Source organism: Podarcis vaucheri (assembly GCF_965113315.1).
Source record: "Podarcis vaucheri genome assembly, chromosome: Z".
In the NCBI taxonomy this organism is placed as follows: domain Eukaryota; kingdom Metazoa; phylum Chordata; class Lepidosauria; order Squamata; family Lacertidae; genus Podarcis; species Podarcis vaucheri.
In genome coordinates, this window is record NC_138758.1 from 50,890,106 (window position 1) to 50,909,746 (window position 19,641).

General features: G+C 47.4%; 1 protein-coding gene across 7 annotated transcripts in view; it reads right to left on the bottom strand.

Moving 5' to 3' along the window:
* Window positions 1-19,641, bottom strand: part of STRBP (spermatid perinuclear RNA binding protein) — a 120,074-nt gene that overhangs the window by 2,278 nt on the left and 98,155 nt on the right. For 5 of the 7 annotated variants that reach the window (XM_082208889.1, XM_082208886.1, XM_082208885.1 and 2 more), the window contains 7 exons: window positions 18,340-18,432; window positions 16,541-16,740; window positions 12,725-12,883; window positions 8,986-9,120; window positions 8,084-8,224; window positions 5,982-6,105; window positions 4,672-4,722 (listed from right to left, as the gene is read on the bottom strand). In XM_082208889.1, coding sequence (XP_082065015.1) covers window positions 4,672-4,722; window positions 5,982-6,105; window positions 8,084-8,224; window positions 8,986-9,120; window positions 12,725-12,883; window positions 16,541-16,740; window positions 18,340-18,432 — 903 coding nt within the window. Of the gene's footprint in view, window positions 1-1,224; window positions 1,740-4,671; window positions 4,723-5,981; window positions 6,106-8,083; window positions 8,225-8,985; window positions 9,121-12,724; window positions 12,884-16,540; window positions 16,741-18,339; window positions 18,433-19,641 lie in introns of those variants that run through there. The other 2 variants (XM_082208888.1, XM_082208887.1) reach the window with 1 other exon arrangement.

The following is a 19,641-nucleotide window of genomic DNA, read 5'->3' on the forward strand; positions in this document are numbered from 1 at the left end:
TTGAAAAGAAGGGAGCAAGAGGAACACTTACGTTTTTTGTGGGGGTGATGCCTTAATAGCAGTTCCCTTAGCTAAGTCCCCTAGTGCAAAAGAGTGAAGAGCCCCCACATAACCACACATAAGTCTTTCTCGAGAACAGTCTCCTGGATCTCAAAGAGAAGCAGGTATGTGCACAGGCAAACCCAATGCACATGACCCAGCAAATCGCCGCTTTTGCTTTCAATGCTCGAATGTTAAAAGAAAAGGGCAGATACTGGCCTATGGCTGAAACGGCTAACTTTCCACAGCAGCACTGGACGAGACCAGGACAATTAAGGTAGCAAGTTTTCATGGGGACCGTGTTGCTGCTTCAGATTCTTAGAATTGTACAAGGTTGTGGGTGGGAGGGATGGGAAAAGGAGAGGCCTTAGTTTTAGCTCTGAAAAAGGGGGCAAAAAAATGCGCACCAATGAGCTACAAGATCCCAGACTGAGCGAAGGAGGCCACAAGAACATCCGCGAGTTGGGCTCATTTATTTGAAGTTGGTTTTCTTTTTTTTAAAGGTGGGGGGGTGATTGGGGAAGCAGACTTTGGAATTAAAGGATCTAACTATTGGAGCATTTAACTCCAATAGATCTAACTACTGGACTTTTATTATATTCCAACGCTCTCATTTATGGTCTGAGAACTTTCTCAGTTTGGATTATTTGATATGCCTGACTCATTTGAAATTTGAGGGGCAGGGGAAGAGGACATTCGAAACTTCTCTATAGCCACCATCTCTGGTTCCCCAAGTAGCAAAATGAATCCTAACACAAGAAGAGAGCATAGTCTGGATCAAAAGTGTCCAGGTAACCCTCCTAAATTAGCAGCAGATTGCACCAGAGTATGAGCAATCTGTCGCACGTAGACATAGCCCGCATTATCACTGTAAGTGCTAAAGAGATAGGAAGTCCTTCCAAGACCTGGGGTGGCATATCCCAGGAAGGACCTCACAAAACCTTCACATGGAATTCATTCAAAGCTTTCTCTTTGAAGCAGTAATTGAGCCCATATTCTACTGGATTACATGACTTGGTATTTACAAAGCTAGACAGGTTTTTCAGGGGGTGGGTCTTCTATTTTATTTTTAGTGCAGAGAGTATGTTTTTTAGAAAAGCAGCTACACCACATATCCAAAGGCCTAAAGGGGACAGGCACACGGAGGCCATGGCCCTGTGTTAGAAAACAGGCGAAAACTCTCCATTACAACAAGAACTGGTTTTATTATTCTTTTGTGATCAGCGTCTTATACTCTATACATCCTTCACAAGTTTTTTTTTTAAAGTTTTACATAATTTGGGTACTTCACTTAAAAACAATGATTTTAAGCATCTAAGTTTATTCCCTATAACAGAAGGCTAGTATAAGTTATTTTGGAAAAAAAATGAGGTAACCATTTTCACAGACCATTGTTTGCTTGCTTCAAGTTTTTAGAGAACTAAATTTGCATTTTCTTAAAATAAAAAAGTAGGAAAAGATGCTTCTTTACAAATGGTTTTTGCTCAAGTATGCGTTCAAAGAAAACCAGGATTAAAAGCAGGCAGGACGTCCTGTCAATCTGCCTGTATCACTTTTACTTCTAGCATTCTGTACTGTACTGCAGTGGTCAGTCAGCCAGAGGGGACTGGTTTCTGCCATTTGCTAAAAGAAGGAATAATGGGGCATTGGGTAGGTGGGAAGTTTCATAACTGGCAACAGAAGCATTCTCTTGGGCAAACCTAAAAAGAGAAGAAACCAAGAGGACTCCAGGTAAGTCTAACCATTGGAAAAAGGCAAGTTGTCTGTTTGCTTGTTTAACTGAGACAAGAGGAAGCTTCCTAATTTGGCCTCCTGGTGGCTACCCAAGGTCAAAGCAGCCAGGATGCTCAGGGAGACAAGGTCACCCTCCCCTGAAGCCAACTCCCTCCCAAAGCAGACCAGAGCAGACAAGGAACCGGAAGTGGTTCATTAGGGGCCTGCAACTAGTTTTTGTTGTTGTTGTTTTTTTAAAGGAGAGATTCAGCTAGAACTTTGCCACATACACCAGGGCAGGCTGGAGTTTGTTTCCCAAGCCTGCTATGGTGGCAAATACAGCATCAACACCCTGCTATGTGTGTGGAAGGGAAGCACATCCGAAAGCTGTCCCTCGGGGGCATTCACACCCCTCCCTCTGCAGAAGGCCTCAAAGCAGACAGCAGAAATGCAGCTCAGACAAGTAATTTGTGGGAGTTCGTCCTCTTAGGCGGGGGAAAGGGGCTGGAAAAATACAACCAGGTCTCTCTCTGCCTAATTTAACATTCTTGTGGCCTCACTAAGAGTCTGTTGCAGATGCTTGTTTTGTTTTGTTGGGGGAGGGGAAAAAGAGAGTAAAACAACAAGTGTTTCCTGTTTGAAGGGGCCCTGGGTCTTTTCACCTACATGTTTCTTTTCAGAAATCAGAAAGCAGCAACAGCAGTTATTCCAAGAAGATCGAGATGATCAGGGAAACTTTCCCAACATGCAAACAGCTTCACAGAGGCAGAGAGAGAGAGAGAGAGAGAAAGAGAAGAAAAAATGGGGGAAGGTGGGTGGGTGGGAACCTTACAGCCAGGAGCAGCGCTTCTGTCCCCAGACTCAGCACCACAACCAAGCAGTCAGACATTTCCCAAAAAGTGGTGAGGATCCTTTATGCAGAGAATGAGGGCAGCATTTCTCCAGGCAAGATGCTGGGAGTCAGCGATGGGCCGTTTAAGGTGGGAGGGAGAGGGAAAGGGGCAGAGAACGACACAATTTTAGGTGCCCAATTACCTCAGCCGCCCCCCCTCCTGAATTACTGCCCAACTTTCCAGAGCTATGACGAGAGAAAGAGGCACGAACACTGTGGCGCTCTCAGCCTTTTCCCCAAAACTCCACTAAGGCAGCTCCCATTTCGCCACTCTGAGGTGAGAGCCCAGTGTCTCAAGGGAAGGGACTAAAAAGCCCCAAAAGATCAAGACATTAAAATCAGCTGCAGAAGCTCTCCTTTGCCTCTCACCTCTGAGCTGTGGATGTGGGGAAAGGCCTTCTCTGTGGCTGCCCCTTTTGTGCTCTGGAACGGCTCTTGCCGCTAGGAATATAGAACTACAGAACTGCCGAGTTGGGAGGGGGCCCCCCAATGGTCTTCTAGCCCAAAGCAGGAATCACAGCTAAAGAATCCCTGACAGATAGCTAGATTAGATGGTTAAGATTCCCCCCTAATGCTGAACTGAAGAATGGCTTCCATTTCCACCCGTTTTGGTTTTGCCCTCTGGTGCAACAGAGACCAAGAGTGCTCCATCTAATGTATTGCTCTCCATATATTGGAAGAGAGCAGGGCTTGCACATTCCCTCAAACTCCTCTTGTTCTGGCTGCTTTTAAATGTACAAGGAATGGTCAGAAGAGCTGGCTGTGACTTGAGTTTCCAAAACCCCTAACTGGCTGCCCCCCTCTCCACTTTGCCAAAAGCAGTCTTAAGAATGCAGTGTTCAGACCTGCAGGAACCTGAGTTCCAGGGAATGGTGCAGGCAAACAGCAGGCCTTGTTCTCTGGGAAGGATGTATCCTCAAAACAACAAAAGCTTCTGACTCCTTCAATGGAGAAATGTGTCACAGCAAATGATTCAGGGAAGGGGGGCAGTTGGGATTCCACAGGATCTGGACCGTATCGCTGACTCCAATGGGCTTTGCTCTCATTGCTGCATAAAACTACATTCAAAGTAATCCAAAGAGCCAGGGGTTTCCCCCCCAATTAAACAAGACAAGGTTGTTGTTGTTGTTGTTGGGTGGGGGCCAGCATTGGGGGGGGGGAGAACTACACACTTTCGGAGGAAGGAGTGTTGAGCTTCTTTTGCTCAGCACACCAAGTGGCACTGCCTAGTTTTTTGTTTGTTTGTGGGCAGGAGAGTAAGCAGAGCCAGTTGGACTTGCTCACACAATCCTGTAGGAGGAAGAGTTCACACATTACCTTGCTCAATTAACAGCCATTGCAGCTATTGTTGCTCAATATTGAGATCTGCTGCTGTGGACCGCTGCCTCTCGCAAAGCCCAGTTGAGGAGAAGAAGGGGTGCACAGCCTCAGGTGTGTGAACTTAACCACCACAACAACTATGGCTCTGTTAACACGAAAGGGACCCAGGACTGTGAGACTTCAACACTGTGTCTGTGTGTCCCCAAAAACAGAGCAGTGACAAAGAACTGGTTCGCTGCAGATTGCAAAGAGGACCCAAGAAAGCTGTACAGCCACCAATAAGCCAGCCATTTTGGGGGAGAGTTGGGCGGTTCAAGTCAATCGAGCATTGGCCCTTCGGGTTCCTTTGAATGGAGTACGAGATGGCTGTAAGAAGGTAGGAGAGCTACTCAGGCAGGGGGAAGAGAGGTTCAAGTTCTGGTATGAAAGGGGAACAGGCAGTTAGAACAAGCAACCCTTCCACAGTCAGGCAGAAGCAGGAGGAGGAAGGAGGAAGCTACTCCAACCAGAACAAGAGCCACGGCAGGGGCCAACAGCCTTCCAGAGAGACAAAATGAGGTGCTGCGGTTTATCAACGTCACTGGGGAGTCAATGATTCCTCCCAGGCCGCTCCCAGAAGCCTTTGGCTCACGCCCCATGAGATAATAAATACTGTACATACATACAACATGGCCTGTGGGGTCACGTAAGGAAGAGGCTGTACATACCGTAAGCTGGTGCGGCAGTAGCTGTGCTGTATCCATAGGGTGCCCCATAGCCTGCAACAGAAACACACGGAGGGGGCAAAACTGATTTGTCATGGCAGAGTGTTGAGAAGAAGTAGATACTTGAAGGGGACCTCAGAAGAAGCCGTCAGGCATTTACGCACTCAAGGAAACGCGAGTATCTAAAGGAAAAGCATCCCCTGGCCGGATGTTGAGTGGGGCAGTTTATTGACACCCTACCTTAAACTGAGCCCCAAGGCAGCTAAAACAATTCCAAAAAATTATGGCAGAGAATCTGGGTGGGAAACCCTTCTGTTTTTAAACAAACGCCTTGACAAAAATGCAAATGTGCAGACTCATAACCAGTGCTTTTTCTCTAGAAAAATAGGTACTGGTCCTCACCATGAAATTGTTACAGTAAGTGCCACCCCTTTTTAACAAAAAAAGAGGTGCTGTACTGTGTACCCTTGATTGCCCCTTGGAAAAAAAGCACTGCTCATAATCCCCAGGTTTGCTTGGTTTTTTGGGGGAGGGTGTAGAGATCTTCAAAAATGTAGGAAGTCTCCAAAGGTTTGCATTCAGTGAAGATGGGAGCATCAATTTAATTCAAAACAGATGCCTATTTTGTTATTCCAAAGTACATTGCTGGCTGCAGCTCTGCCTAGCCACCACAAAGTGCCACGGCACATTTTGGGGAGGGGGAGAGATATGGGAGTAGGTGGCACATTCATTATGAGCAGAGAAACATGCTTAAAGCACAGGCCAGTGTTACCTGCTGGGTGCTGGTGAGCTTAAAAACCAAAATGGGATGGAAGCCTTTCTATTTATTTATTTATTTATTAATTATATATCTATTGCATTTACATCCCACCTTTTTCTCCAGGTGCTCAAGGTGGCCCTGGGGGAGGGAGGTCAGGCTGAGAGGCCATGACTAGCCCAACATCACACCCAGCGAGCTTTTTGGCCAAATGAGGAATTGGACCCTGTTCTCTCCCAAGTCCTAGTCAAGACACCTTAACAACAAGACCACACTGGCGCTGCTCAGAATCCTCTCATCCTCTCAGCCAGGGTTGAGGTACCTGTGGCATTCTAAAATCTTGCTGGCCTCCACATCCCATCACCCTTGACTGTTGGGACATTCTGGCTGCTGGGATTTGGAGTGCAGCAACTCCTGGAGGGTGTGGGACGAGTTGGTCCCCATTCCTGCCCCATGCAAAGCTTGACCCAGTGCTCCCGAGATGTGGGGTGGACCTCTGCGGCTGGGTTTGGCTCTCCGTTGCCACAACTGGGGGGCAGGCCTGGCTTGGTCATACCTGGTGCTAGGTAGCCAGTGGCAGCTGTTGCCCCAACAAATGCGCCCCGTGTGAGGGCCCCTCTCCCTCTTCCTCGAGCCACCTGGACCGCTGCAGACATGGCTGTGTTTACGATCCCTTTTGTCTGCGTGGAGAGAAAAATGCAGATGAGGCACAACCAAGGAAAGATGGATCCCAGGCAGCTGGACACCTGGGCTATTCAGGACACCCAGAGACTGTTCTCAGTCGTGCTCAGACTCTGGTGCTGCCTCCTCATTCAAAAGAGCACCAAGCTCCTTGAACACAAGAGCATAATAAAAGTCTGCTGGATGAGGGAAGTGGGTCATTAGTCCAGCATCCCGTTCTCAGGTGCCCCTAAGGGAAGCCTGCAAGCAGAACCTGCGCACAAGAGCAACTCTCCCTTCTTGTGGCTTCCAGAAACTGGTATTCGGAAGCAGAGCCATCATGGCCAGTGGGTTAATGAGAGCCCTCTCCTCCGTGTCTCTGTCCAATCCCCTCTAGCGTCATTGAAGTTGGTGGTCATCCCCGCCTCCTGTGGCAGGGAGTTCCACTGTTTAACTATGCATTAAGAAGTACTTTCTTTTCTCTGTCCTGAATCTTTCAACATTCAGCTTCACTGGATATCCCCAAGTTCACATGTTATGAGGGAGAAAAACTTCTCTACCGACTTTCAATATTTTTAATAATTTTTTAATAATATTATTGTGCCACCTCTTATTTGCCTTTTCTCTAAACTTAAAAGTCCAAAATGCTGCACCTGTCCCCTTGATACCTGGGCTGCCCTTTTCTGACCCTCAATGCTTAGGGTCAAAATAGAGATCTTCCCCTCATTTTGTAGCACTGGGGACAAAATGTGTTGTGCTCTGGAGCTGCAAAGCATCCCTACAGTTCTTGGCTCCTTCGGATGGTCTCTTCCTCTCCAGTGTGTTTGCATGAAGAGCCTGAATCCAATGCCCTTTCCACTTTTCACGTTATAACCATCTAATTCCTTAATTACCTTCTGGCTCCATCTGCTCTGCTCTTCCTCCACAGTGGAAAGTTCCAGGGCCTGGTTTTAGAAACCACATACACACAGGGGAGCAGGCCCAGCCAGGGGCAACTTATCTGACACCCTCTCCATGATTCAGGCACTCTGCCAGCCTACCCAAGGCTCAAATCGCCAGTTCAGCTCGCGGCAAGTGCCAAGCTGAAGCTGGAAAGCAGGACAGGTGCCCTCCTATGACTTTATGGTGTGTTTGTGTGTGTGTGTGTGTGTCCCAGCAGAGCTTTCTTGACTCTGCTCTCACGGTGAAGGGAGCAGCCTCAAAGGAACCTGCAAGAGCCAGGTCCCTGGTGCCTTGCAGTTCCCCAGATAGAAGCCTGCTGGATCAGTCCAGCATCTAGTCCAGCACTCTGTTCTCACAGAGGCCAACTAGATGCCTGTGGAAGACCAGCAAGCAAGAGTCCCCTCGCCTCCCGTGGTTTCCAGCAACTGCTATTCAGAAGCACTGCTGCCTCCTGCTGTGGAGACAGAGCAAAGCCTAGGAGCCATCCATCACCCTAAAACAAGCTGACAGAACTGGAGGAGGAGACAGCATTGTCTCTGCTTTCACTGAAACAGAAGGCCCTGGGCTGCTTTCTCAGCATAGACGGAGAACCTCTGCTGCCACAAACTGGTTGCTGGATCTGACCATCCCACCAGGAGCAGCAGCTACCTGGGCAGCTCCAGAGCACCCTCGCCCAGTGGACCCAAACCATTTAAGTCAAGCTGGCATCCTCCAGGAGATTTGGAGTGCAAGTTCCTGTCAGTGTTGATTTGTGCTGGCTGGGGCTGATGGGGCTTGCAGTCTCAAACCACCAGAGAGCACCACGCTGACAAAGACTGCTTTAATCAAGGCTTTGAAACAGGTGACTGACCTGCAGCCCATCAGCTGGTGCTTGGTCCAACTCCTATCAGCCAGTATGGCCAACGGGCAGGGATAGTGGGAGCTGCAGTCCCTCCAAGAGGAGAGCTAAAGGTCCCCTGTCCCTGCTAGAAAGTTCCAAAATCAGCTATCGGGAGTCAGCAACCTCGTTTCTGCTGCACTGGCCAAAAGGAAGCGGCTCTCCCAGACAACCCTCACCTGGGGCAGAATCTTCTTCTTTTTGTTGGCAGCTGCGTTGGGGCCGGAGAAGAGCTTCTCGAGAGCTGCCAAAGCTGCGCTTGCCTTGGCCACCTTCTTGTTGGGACCGGCCCCTCGGAACTTCTGCCCATCTACTTCTACCTGGAAACAAGATGCCTGGTTTTACACCTGCCGCTCTGCGTCCTCCGCTGGGGGCTCTCAAGTCCACTACGCTTTCACACTGGCACATCACAGCAAAGGTGGGGAGAATCTGGTGCCCTCCAGAAGTTGCCGTACTCCAACTCCCACTATATGGGAGCTGCTGATGGGAGCTGCAATTCCATCACATCTGAAAGGCCACAAGATTTCCTCTCCTGCCTCACAGGTTACCAACATTTGTTACCAAGTCTACGCTCCACAGCAATACTTCTGGGGGCCTATATAAGATGATGCACATGGTATCTGCTGTACCCACACATTTCAAGGTGCAGATTTAACACATTTTAGGTGCTCAGCTCCCACCCTTTGGGACTCCCCGCCAACAGACACCAGGCAGGCGTCGTCACTGTTCTCTTTTTTGCACCTGCTAAAAACATTTTTGTCTAGGCAAGCCTGTACAGTCATGTAGAATGTCCTTTGATCTCTGTTTTAGCTTGCTGTTGATTTTTTAAAAACATGTGAAATCACAGTTTTTAACTGGTTTTACTCATAATTCCATTGTTTTGTTCTCTTGGTAAAAACAAAACAATCTCCTCCTCAAAGTGCTTTACAACCAAGCAGTACATAATTCCTATGAAGTAAATAAATCAATTCTGTTGCCTGACACTCTCTCTCTCTCTGGCCCAGGACTTTGTACCCCATCAAAAGGTGTGGTAAAGCAAAACTGAGGCCAGGAGGCCACCATATGCTTCCCCCCTCCTCACCTCCATCACGAAGCGCTTGTCATGGCTGCCGCCTGTCTCGGAAATGAGCTCATACTTGAGACCTCGCCGCTTCTCATTGAGCTCCATCACCGGATTCTTGCCACTAGCTGTGAGGATGGGACCCTGAGTTCTCACCTGAGCGAAGTAAAATACGTCAAAAGTCAAGCAAATCAAACGGAACTGACCCAAGACACAGACACACATACTTCTAAGGCAGGGACAGGCAGACTTCAAAAGCTTGTTCCCCACCCCACAGACCTCAGGGGCAGGAGGAGGAGGGAATGGTCAGGATTAAGGAACAGGAGTCTGAGTATTCCTCAGCTGAAGAACTTGGGGGGGAGTGGGGGAAGGAGTCAGAAATCCTTGGTGATCTATTGCTGGTAACCCAGAGATCTTCCAGGAGGTCCTGACCTCTGAGTAAGGCATGGTTAGCCAACTGGCAAAGACACAAACACACACACACACACACACACACACACACACACACGAAATGCAGCAACGAAGACAGCTGTGCTAGCAGTGCCTGTGGACCACATGAATCACTGAGCTAACACATCCTTGTTTCAAGTTTCTCATGTTGCCATAAACATGTATGTGTAAGCCAAAATTTATACAGTGGCCCTCTGGCTTATAAAACTGTGTGGCAGCTGTTAAACAAAGCCCTATGAGGGATGGCCTGACCACTGTATTCCAGGCATTTGGTAACGTCAAGGCTACACTGCTGCACTGCGCTCTGCGTGGGGCTGCCCTTGGGTCTGGTTCTGAGGCTCCAGTGACTGCAGAGTGCAGCGGCCAGATTTCTGGTGGGGTCACCTGGCCGACCATGTGTGGCCCCCTTGTTGAGGCATCTGCACTGGCTGCCCATCTGCTACTGGGTCAGGGTCAAGGCCCTTGTATTAATTCACAAAGCCCTGGGCAACTTGGGTCCAGAAGCTCAAACACTCAGATCATCTGCAGGCGTGTCATTAGTTGTTCCTCATGTTGGCGAGAGTCCTTCTGAGAGTAACAAGAAGCTGAGCCTCTAGTCCTATCGGCCCAGTCCTGTGGAACACTCTGCCACTAGAGATTCCACAGGCACCTTCTGTCTCAACTTTTAAATACATGCTGAAAACTTTGCTATGCTGTCCGACTTATGTGGGCAATTAAGAATACATTGTTTTTGCACTGTCCTCTTTTGGCGTCTGCTGAAAACATTCTTGTTAAGACAAGCCTTTCCACACACTTAAGAAAGTTAATGTGAATTTTAACGTTATGGTATTTTGACTTTATGTATGTTTAAAAATACTGTAATTTTTTCCTTGATTTCCTTGTTTTATCTTTTCTGTAAGCTGATTTGAGGTATTTTTAAAAGCAGTGCATAAATTTTACAAAATAATGAGTAATAGCTGATGTCTCATTTAAACTTTTCAAATGTATGGTTTTAGGTACAATTGTTGCAAATCGCTCTGATACCTTCCTCCTCCTCCCCAAAAATGAGGGCCGCTGCTCATTCCAGGCAGCCACCTGCTGTAACAAGCCACTTGCCATCTCTCTTGAAAGACCCCCTCAACCTTCCGCTCTGCCTGAAACGGGAATCCCTGGGCTCAGAAGGCCAGCTCCAGGACAGCCAGAGCAAGCCAGCGTTCCCAGTTACCAGCCGGCACCTGCTCTGACGCTACAGATCACCTTACCTGCTTCCTGCTCTTGCCTCACACAGAAACCCGTGTTTGCTAACAGTAGATCTGGCTGTACCCATCTCAAAAGTCAGAGAGAGAAGAAGAAGAAGAAGAAGAAGAAGAAGAAGAATAGTAGTAGTAGTAGTAGTAGTAGTTTGGATTTGATATCCCGCTTTATCACTACCCGAAGGAGTCTCAAAGCGGCCAACATTCTCCTTTCCCTTCCTCCCCCACAACAAACACTCTGTGAGGTGAGTGGGGCTGAGAGACTTCAGAGAAGTGTGACTGGCCCAAGGTCACCCAGCAGCTGCAGGTGGAGGAGCGGAGACGCGAACCCGGTTCACCAGATTACGAGTCTACCGCTCTTAACCACTACACCACACTGGCTCTCCAGGTCAAATGAGTCACTGAACAGATACAGACTGTTCAAGCAGGTTTCCTTTTAAAAGAAGAGCAGGGACTCATGATTTAGGAGCAAGGACCTGTGACAGCTGAAAAAAAAACTATTTCCAGATTTTTGGAAGAGTTTGTAATGGCTGGGGAAGCTGCACGATATAGCTGGACTTCCAGCTCCCACCATAGCTGACAAACAGCCGTGCTGGCTGGGACTGAGTCGAGCTCCATCCAGGAGGCCACAGGTTCTCCATCACCGCTGTACAGATGTGTGAAGCATCCTTGCTGTCAGTGAGTACCTTGTTCAGGTGTCCAAGAGACACGGTGTCACAGCACGATATGGTCTGTGTGGAGGACTGCCACAAAAGAGCGGAAAAGCAATACAACTCTGTAGTTGTATAATGAGTTTAAGGGCTTAGAAGTATTCGTAGACTCTTTCCTGTTACCCCCAAACTCTAATGGAGGCCTGCTCCCTGGCACTTTCAATTCTAAAAAAGTATCTCAGGTCAAAGGCCCGGAAAAACTTGGGTGAACTGCTGCTGCCAGTCAGAGAAAACAATACTGAGTTAGAAGAAGAAGAAGAGTTTGGATTTGATATCCCGCCTTTCACTCCCCTTCAGGAGTCTCAAAGCGGCTAACATTCTCCTTTCCCTTCCTCCCCCACAACAAACACTCTGTGAGGTGAGTGGGGCTGAGAGACTTCAAAGAAGTGTGACTGGCCCAAGGTCACCCAGCAGCTGCATGTGGAGGAGCGGAGACGCGAACCCGGTTCCCCAGATTACGTGACTACCGCTCTTAATCACTACACCACACTGGCTCTCAGTTAGATGGACCTGTGTGTGGCCTGATGCCTTGGGCTATAGGATTTCCCCCACATTAGTTTAGGGAGGAGGGGCAGTGTCTGAGGCTGAAAGAGAACAAGGTCTTCAGTTATGGTTGCAGCCTGCAGTTCTAGTGTTGAGCACTATATTCTCTAATGTTCAATTTTCCTATTTTGAGATGAAATTCTAGACATCACAGAGAAAAATGAGTGGACACAGATGCAAGTTTCTAAAGGAGATTCAAACTAGGGAGGGAGCTGGATAGAACGTGGGGCAGCTAAAGAGATTGGGGAAATCTCTTTACTGCCAGAAAGATTACCGCACAGAGGGGGGAGGAAGATCCCAGAATCACAGAATTCTAAGAGACCACAGGGTCATCTAGTCCAACCCCCTGCAATGAAGGGATCTCAACTAAAGCATCCATGACAGATGACCATCCAATCTCTGTTTAAAAACCTCCAAGGAAGGAGACTCCACCACCTTCCTGGGAAGTCCATTCCACTGTTGAAAGGCCCTTATCCCCAGAAAGTACTTCCTAATGTTAAATCAGAATCTCCTTGTCATTTGGATCCATTGGTTCAGGTCCTACCCTCTGGCGCAGCAGAAAACAACCCTGCTCTGTCCTCCAAGTGACAAACCAAGGGCCCTCCAGACCAGGTTGATGGACTCCCAATTCCCATCAGCTCCAGCCAACATGGCCGATGATTAGGGATGATGGGATTTAGTTGTCCAGCAATGTCTGGAAGGTGCCCTGTTGAGGGAGCCTGAGACACAGAAGCAAGAAGCATTAGCACCCTGTTCTCACTAGCTCGGCCTCTCCACCTATTTACTATCTCCCACTTCCTCACTGGATGACAACTGAACAACCACCTCCAAGGTAGCAGAGGTGTCAATTGTAGAGTTTCCAGTATTATTGCTTGAGTTTGAAGAGACTGTCTCGTTTTTGCCTTCAGTGTCTGACTTCTCGTCAGAGCTCGTACATTCCATGTCCACATCGAAACCGGTGGGGTAGCCCATTGCTTGCAAAACCTGCATGTACATAAAGAAAGAAAAGAAAAATCACATTTGTGACTAGGTAGGATATTGAACCTGCCCCTCTCTCCCCTTTTAAGAAAAACCCGGACACGCCATGTGTTTAGGGTGACCTGAATTGAATTCCGTTGCTTGACTTGTTGAAGAGGAGGAAGGAGCAGCCTTACCCCAACCAAGTGCCAACTCAGTAGGCCTGATGGGAGTTGTAGTCCAAAGCACCTGGAGGGACTACCAGGCTGGGAAAGGCTGAACTAGAATACTTCCTGTGCCCAATAGCAGCTTCCCAGCGCTGCTGACCCTGTGGGTACCATGAAGCAGGGCTGCAAATACTCCCAGGTTTTGTAAAACAAACAAAAAACAAATCCAAACTAAATTTAAATATCTGCTCCTAGAAGACATTGACTCCTGAATCCTGTACAAATTATGCAAATACCCAGAACTTTTCCTATTTTGTTTTGCCTTTTGTTGTGTTATTGCCTTCCTTAGTGGGCTGTGCAAACCGCTATTCTGAATAGTACTTTTTATAAGATCAGGTGAGGGACATTGGGGACAGGTTTATGAAACCCAGCTGGGGGTGGGGTGGCCTGAAAAAGCTTGGGAACCACGGATCTGAACCCTTCTCCATGGTCAGTGTGCTACATTCATGAAATTATCTGTGGCAAGCATGCTGCATCCCCGCATCTAGAGGAAACTGAAAACTGTGTGATTAAAACAACCCAGAGTCTAAATGTCACTGCTTTACATGGGGCTTAAACCTGTTTTGCCTTTCCATGGATTGTGTGCAATAAGCAGCAGGGAGAGGCAGTATGGTGTAGTGGCTAGAGTGTTGCACTTGGACTTGGGAAACCAGGGTTCAAATCCCCACTCAGCGGAGCAGACTTCCAGGAGAGTTTTCAAGCAGATGCTGGATCTGTCCTGTATGATCTAGTTGAGATCCCTGCATTTCTGGGGGTTGGACTGGATGACCCCTGGGGGTCCCTCCCAACTCTACAATTCCTTCGTTCTATGAAGCAGACAGAGTGTAACGTTGGGCCAGTTACTCTCTCTCTCTCTCTCAGCCTAATCTACCCTCACAGGGTTGCTGTGGAGAGGGGGATGAGCTATGCACATCAACCTGCACTCCTTGGAAAAAAGGTGAAATATAAATGCAATAAATAAATAAGTAAAATAAAATATATAACGTGTCATAGTATGACCTTTCCCCCTGAAACTAGTGTTTTTCGCATTATTTTCAGAACTGGGGCTCTTTTATTAAGAATACCAACGTTGACAGTTTGATGAGAATTCATTCATTCTATATCCCAATTAGAGAGATAGATAGATAGATGCTCTAAAATGCACAGCAAGGGGTTGGGGGAGGGAAAGAAGGAATATTCAGCAACTGGATGGGAACGGACAGTGCCCTAGGAAAGAATAGAAAGAGCTTCTCTCAAATACTTTGGAGGGACTTTCATGTTCAAAGTGAGCAATGCATAAAGGAAAAGTTTCTCTGGGCTCTGAAATGAAGGAATCAAACCGCTGCCAGATGAACTCTGAAGAACGAAGGCCTCATTTGGAACACATGAAAGGAACCACTTTTTGATTTATTTTTTTAAAGACAGGTGGAACCACTGCAGGGCCTCTCATGACTGAGAATATGCCAGCTTTGGGGGGGGGGAAGGATTCCTCCTCCCCACTCCTCCTCCAAGTCCTCCTCCTCAAGCTGGCTGGAGGTGAACTTCCCCTATCAACTATCACCAGGGCATTGTCTTAAGGCTGCCACCTTGCTGAACTTAAGAATAGGAGAAGGGCGCTGCTGGAGCAAGCCAAAGACCCCTCTGTTAAGCACCCCACTCTCACAGTGACCAACCAGTAACCCCCAAGCAAGTCCTGAGCACAAGAAGCATATTTGCTGCTATGTTCATTAGGGGTATAACATTTAAGAATATAAGCGGTGCCTGCTGGATCAGGCCAATGGCCCATCTGGCCAACATCCTGTTCTGGGAAACACGGAAGCAGGATTGTAGCACAAAAGCAATCCTCTCCCCTCCTGCAGTTTCTAGAAACTGGTATTCAAAGGCACTGCTGCCCCCAATTGTGGAGAGCAGAGCAAAGTCATCGAAAGCCCTCCCCTCCATGAATTTGTCTAATACACTTTTGAAACCAGCTAGATTGGGGGCCATCACTGCCTCTTGTGACAGTGAGTTCCACAGTTTAACTCTGAACTGCATGAAAAGTCTTTTATTTCCCCTGTCCTGAAGCTTCCAACATCAGCTTCTTCCGGTGCCCACAAATTCTAGTGTTAGGAGAGAGGGAGAAAAAGTTTTCTCAATTCACTTACCCCATACCAGGCATAATTTTATAAACTTCTATCACATCACCTCTTACCTGCCTTTTCTCTAAACTAAGCTAAGCCAGGTCTGGGTCTTGTAAGAGTCCAAATGGGTTACCACTTGGCAACCATATATATACAATGCCCTGGGTTACAAAATAGTAGTAGCAAATAAATAGAAGAAAATAAATAGAAGCAAATCAATGCTGGTAGGCTACGGAGTCATTCTAACCTGCCTCTAATGTTTAGTCTTAGCTATGGTTTGCTGAACACATCAACTTCAAACTAGAGTTCATAAGGCTTGCTTGTTTTAATAAACCCTAGTCAAGATTAGCCTCACAACTTAACCACGTGCTTTTCAGGGTTAAGTACTTAAACAGCAGTTAATTGAAATCAAATGCTTTCACTTACTCTAGAGGAGGGACAGGCAGAAGCCCAAGGTTCAAGCATGTGAAACTAACCCATTGCTTATTGTTACGCTCATGCTTTGCCTCTGTGACCTGGGAAGACAAAGCTGGCTACTGCATTTGAACATGTCTTAACCACAGTTTGTTCAACAGATCACAAGCAGCCTCACAGAGAAGCAAACAAGTCACAGGTTTCCTTCAAAGTTTTGATTGTTTCCCAGCTGCTCTTGCCTCGTGCCAAACATCTGGGCTACAGTGGCCAAACAATCCATGGTTAAGCAAGGCTGTAGTGGCACATAGTTTGGTCACAATGCCAAACCATAATTAAAGCTTCAACCAGAGCCAGGGCCTTCTCAACACTGGCCCCGGCCTGGTGGAACGCTCTGTCTCGTGAGACCAGGGCCCTGCGGGATCTGATCTCTTTCCACAGGGCCTGTAAGACAGAGTTGTTCCGCCTGGCCTTTGGCTTGGAATCCACTTGATTCCCCTCTCCCTCTTTCCTTTTTCCTTTCTCCTTCTGTGATGGAGCTCCTATTTGGGGACTTTCCTGGCTTTTTTTCTCGCCCACGTAGGACCAGTCTGGATAGTTGGCCTTGGTGAAGACTTGACGTTTTCATCCCCCAAAAGTTTTTGATTTGAGTTTCTACTGAAATGAGGCTGCATCTTAATGTTGTATTTTAACCTTGTTTTTAAGTTGTATTTTAATCAATTGTTTTAATACCTGGTGTTAGCTGCCCTGAGCCCAGTCTTGGCTGGGGAGGGCGGGATGTAAATAAAAAATATAAATTATTATTATTATTATTATTATTATTATAGCAAGCCAGAGTTACATGGCAACAACCCATGGCTTCACATCATGACTAACCATGGTTAGCCTGCGAACTGAGTTTGGATGTTCAAATAAACCACCTTTTTGGCTCTGCCATACATCTTTACCTTCACTGCAACATGAAGCTTGGCGGTTTTCTTGGAAGGCCCTGAAGCTTCGTACGTCGTGCCATCCACGTCCACTGACATGGTGAAGACCGGGGCATGGACAGGGCCAGACTGAGAAAGGAGCTTGTACTGCAATCCAGGCCGTATCTGATTGAGACGCATCAAAGCATTCATGAGATCTATTGCTTTGCTGTCAAGGACTGGAGTGGGAGGAAGAGGAGAGAGAAATATTGGCAGTTGGAACAGAGCAGGCCACATACTGACGTGGGGCGAAAAACTTTCCACAGCAAATTTCCCACTGGAATGCTGCTTCATAAAATTAATTAGTAGCAATGAATGAATGAACACAAGGCATTTTGCCACCGTCACCAGCGCATGCCCTCCGCATGTTGGGCTACCATCATCCCTGGTCCATTGGCCACGCTGGGTGGGGCAGCACATTGGCCACCCATGCTTAAAGGATTCAGTCATGCTCAAGGCACACATTACACTGCAAGCTCTCGTGGACTAGAGTCAATTTCATCAGATGCACGATATGTTATCCTAAATTGGCTCGCGTCCAGAAGTAGTGGGGTCAGAGAGAAATGGAATACAGAAAATGCATGCTAGGGCGGTTATGTCAAACCTTAAAATGTATAAAAAATTAGGCCAGTGGCAGCAGTGTTGGTGAACCATTTCTGAAAATTTTCAACTCTACACTGTCCCTTTTTTAGACGAGGCGACCAGAACGCCATACACAGTACAGTCTTACCTTGGTTCTCGAACAGAATGCGTTCCGGGGGTCATTCAACTCCTGGAACCATTTGGAAACCAAGGAGTGGCTTCCAATTGACCGAAGGAGCGTCCTGCAGGCAATCAGAAGCCGTACCGGACATACGGCTTCCAAAAATTGTTCAAAAAGTGGAACACTCACTTCCGGGTTTTGATAGTTTAGGAGCCAATTTTTTCGGAAGCCAAGGCATTTGAGATCCAAAGTACAACTGTATTCCAAATGCTGTCATGCCACAGATTTCCATAACAGCATTGTGTAGGCAGTTTTTATTTTCAATTCCTTTGCTAATGATGATCCCTTGTATGAAACTTATCTTTTTCAGAAATGAAATAATTGACAAAGACCCCTCCATAAGTGGGGCCAACCATTATAATTCAAACACTTAGCAGAACAGCCTCCGGCAACCCAGGGCTCTTTGAATGTTTTGGGCAGCAACTCCCATCATTCTTGACCACTAGCTATCCTGGATGGGGCTAACGCAAGTCGTTGTCTAATAGCACCTGGAGAGCACAGGTTGAGGAACACTGCCAGAGCTATCAATAGCCTCATCCGCCATTGTTTTTCAAGCCACAGTCTACAATCACTTGTAGCACTACCACAAGGGTACAGGCCTAGTAGCTGCTAAACCACTGCATACTCTCAAACACCAATGGTTGCGTAGAATGGCTGCATAGATCTGCCGTCCCAAGAAACTGAGCATATTTTTCAAGATGCCTCAATGGAAGTTCCAAGTCAGGGACAGGCCCCTTCTGAGGTCATTGGAGTCCCAACTCTCATCAGCCCTAACCAGTATGGCCAAGGGTAACCCGGAAGGTCAAATATTCCTCATCCCTACTTGTAAGTGCAGTACTGTGGAAGGAACAACACACACACACACACACTACCACCCTACTCCTCGATCAACCTGGGGGTCCCTGCCTCTACCCAATCCCCACAGCACTTCAAAGGCTTTCAGATCAGCTCCCTGTACAGCACTTTGGCTCCTCCTTGGAGCAAAACAGAGCGGGGTGGAGATATGACAACTTACTTTTCCTCAAGTTACGCTTCATCTTTTTATTTGGGTCTTTCTCATCTCCCAACCCATCTTCAAATGGCCTCTTCAAAGCGGAAGAGCCTGCACCTACAAAAGATAAAACTCCCATTAGGTGGGTTTTGGAGATGGACCAAAGGGAGCGTTCAAACAGTGGTAGTAAACAAAAAACACAACATACCCACCCAAACATTTGTTAAGTTAAAATTCTGATTGCAAGTAAAGCTCTTTTGCAACTTGGCTAAAATTCGCACAATCTCCCCATATAATTCTGCACTGCCCTCATTTTGTATTCTAGTCTTGCCAATTCCCCAACTCCCACTGAATCAGCGTTGCCAAAGCAGCTGTTGAGAGCTTGGAGATCTTGTTCAATCCATTCCCATCCGGCTTCAGAATTTTCAGTGGGCATTGCGCACGCATTTCCAATAATATCTTCAAGGTCTAAAAACTTGGTCTTTTTGGTTTGTTTCTTCAAAGAAGGAAACTCTGATTCTCGGAAATGTGAATTCTGCGCAGCCCTGCTTGCTGTTTCCAAACACTGCCATTCACCTGGAGCCTCAGCAGAGAGAGCAAATTAAACGTATCAAATGATTAGGGCTTGTACTTTGATGTCTCTGGCCCAAATCCAGCTACCTCTCACCCAGCCACCCACTGCTCTTCCCATCAAGACCACCCAGCAGATTGCTCCCTTCTGCAGCTGAGGGGATGCATCCCACGAAACCTGCAGTAGCAGCTTATGCAGTTATGTGTGGAGAAGCAAGAGACTGGGGCACAGACTTGTCCTGCCTCAGAGAGCAGAATTAAACCTAAGGTGCTTAAGTCACATGGATGGATGACTATTAGGAAAACTTCTCAATAGCAAGAGGAGCTGGACAATGGAACCCATGACCTAGAGGAGTCTCTTTGCCTGGAGGAGTCTTTGAGCAGAGGCATAGCAGTCACCTGGCCCCAGCTCTGTGCTACAGAGACAGCTTTACACAGAACTCAGCAAGCTAAAGAGCATTAAAGAGAACCCTTAACGCTCCAAAAATGCAAGGAAACAAGAAACCAACAAGAAGGTGATGTGGAAAGTGAAGAAAGATAGATATGAAGCTTTCTAAAGGAAGAACAATCTGGCCTGTGGAGGAGGTGAGGGCCACAGCAGAGCTGGGCCAAAGGCCTAGAACAGCCTCAGAGAGCTGCCACTAGATCACAAAGAAAGCAGAATCTTTTTTCAGCCCAAGGGCCACATTCCTTTCTGTCAACCTTCAGAGGGCCACACACTGGTGGTGGGAAGGGGAAGAGGCACCAGTAGGTAGA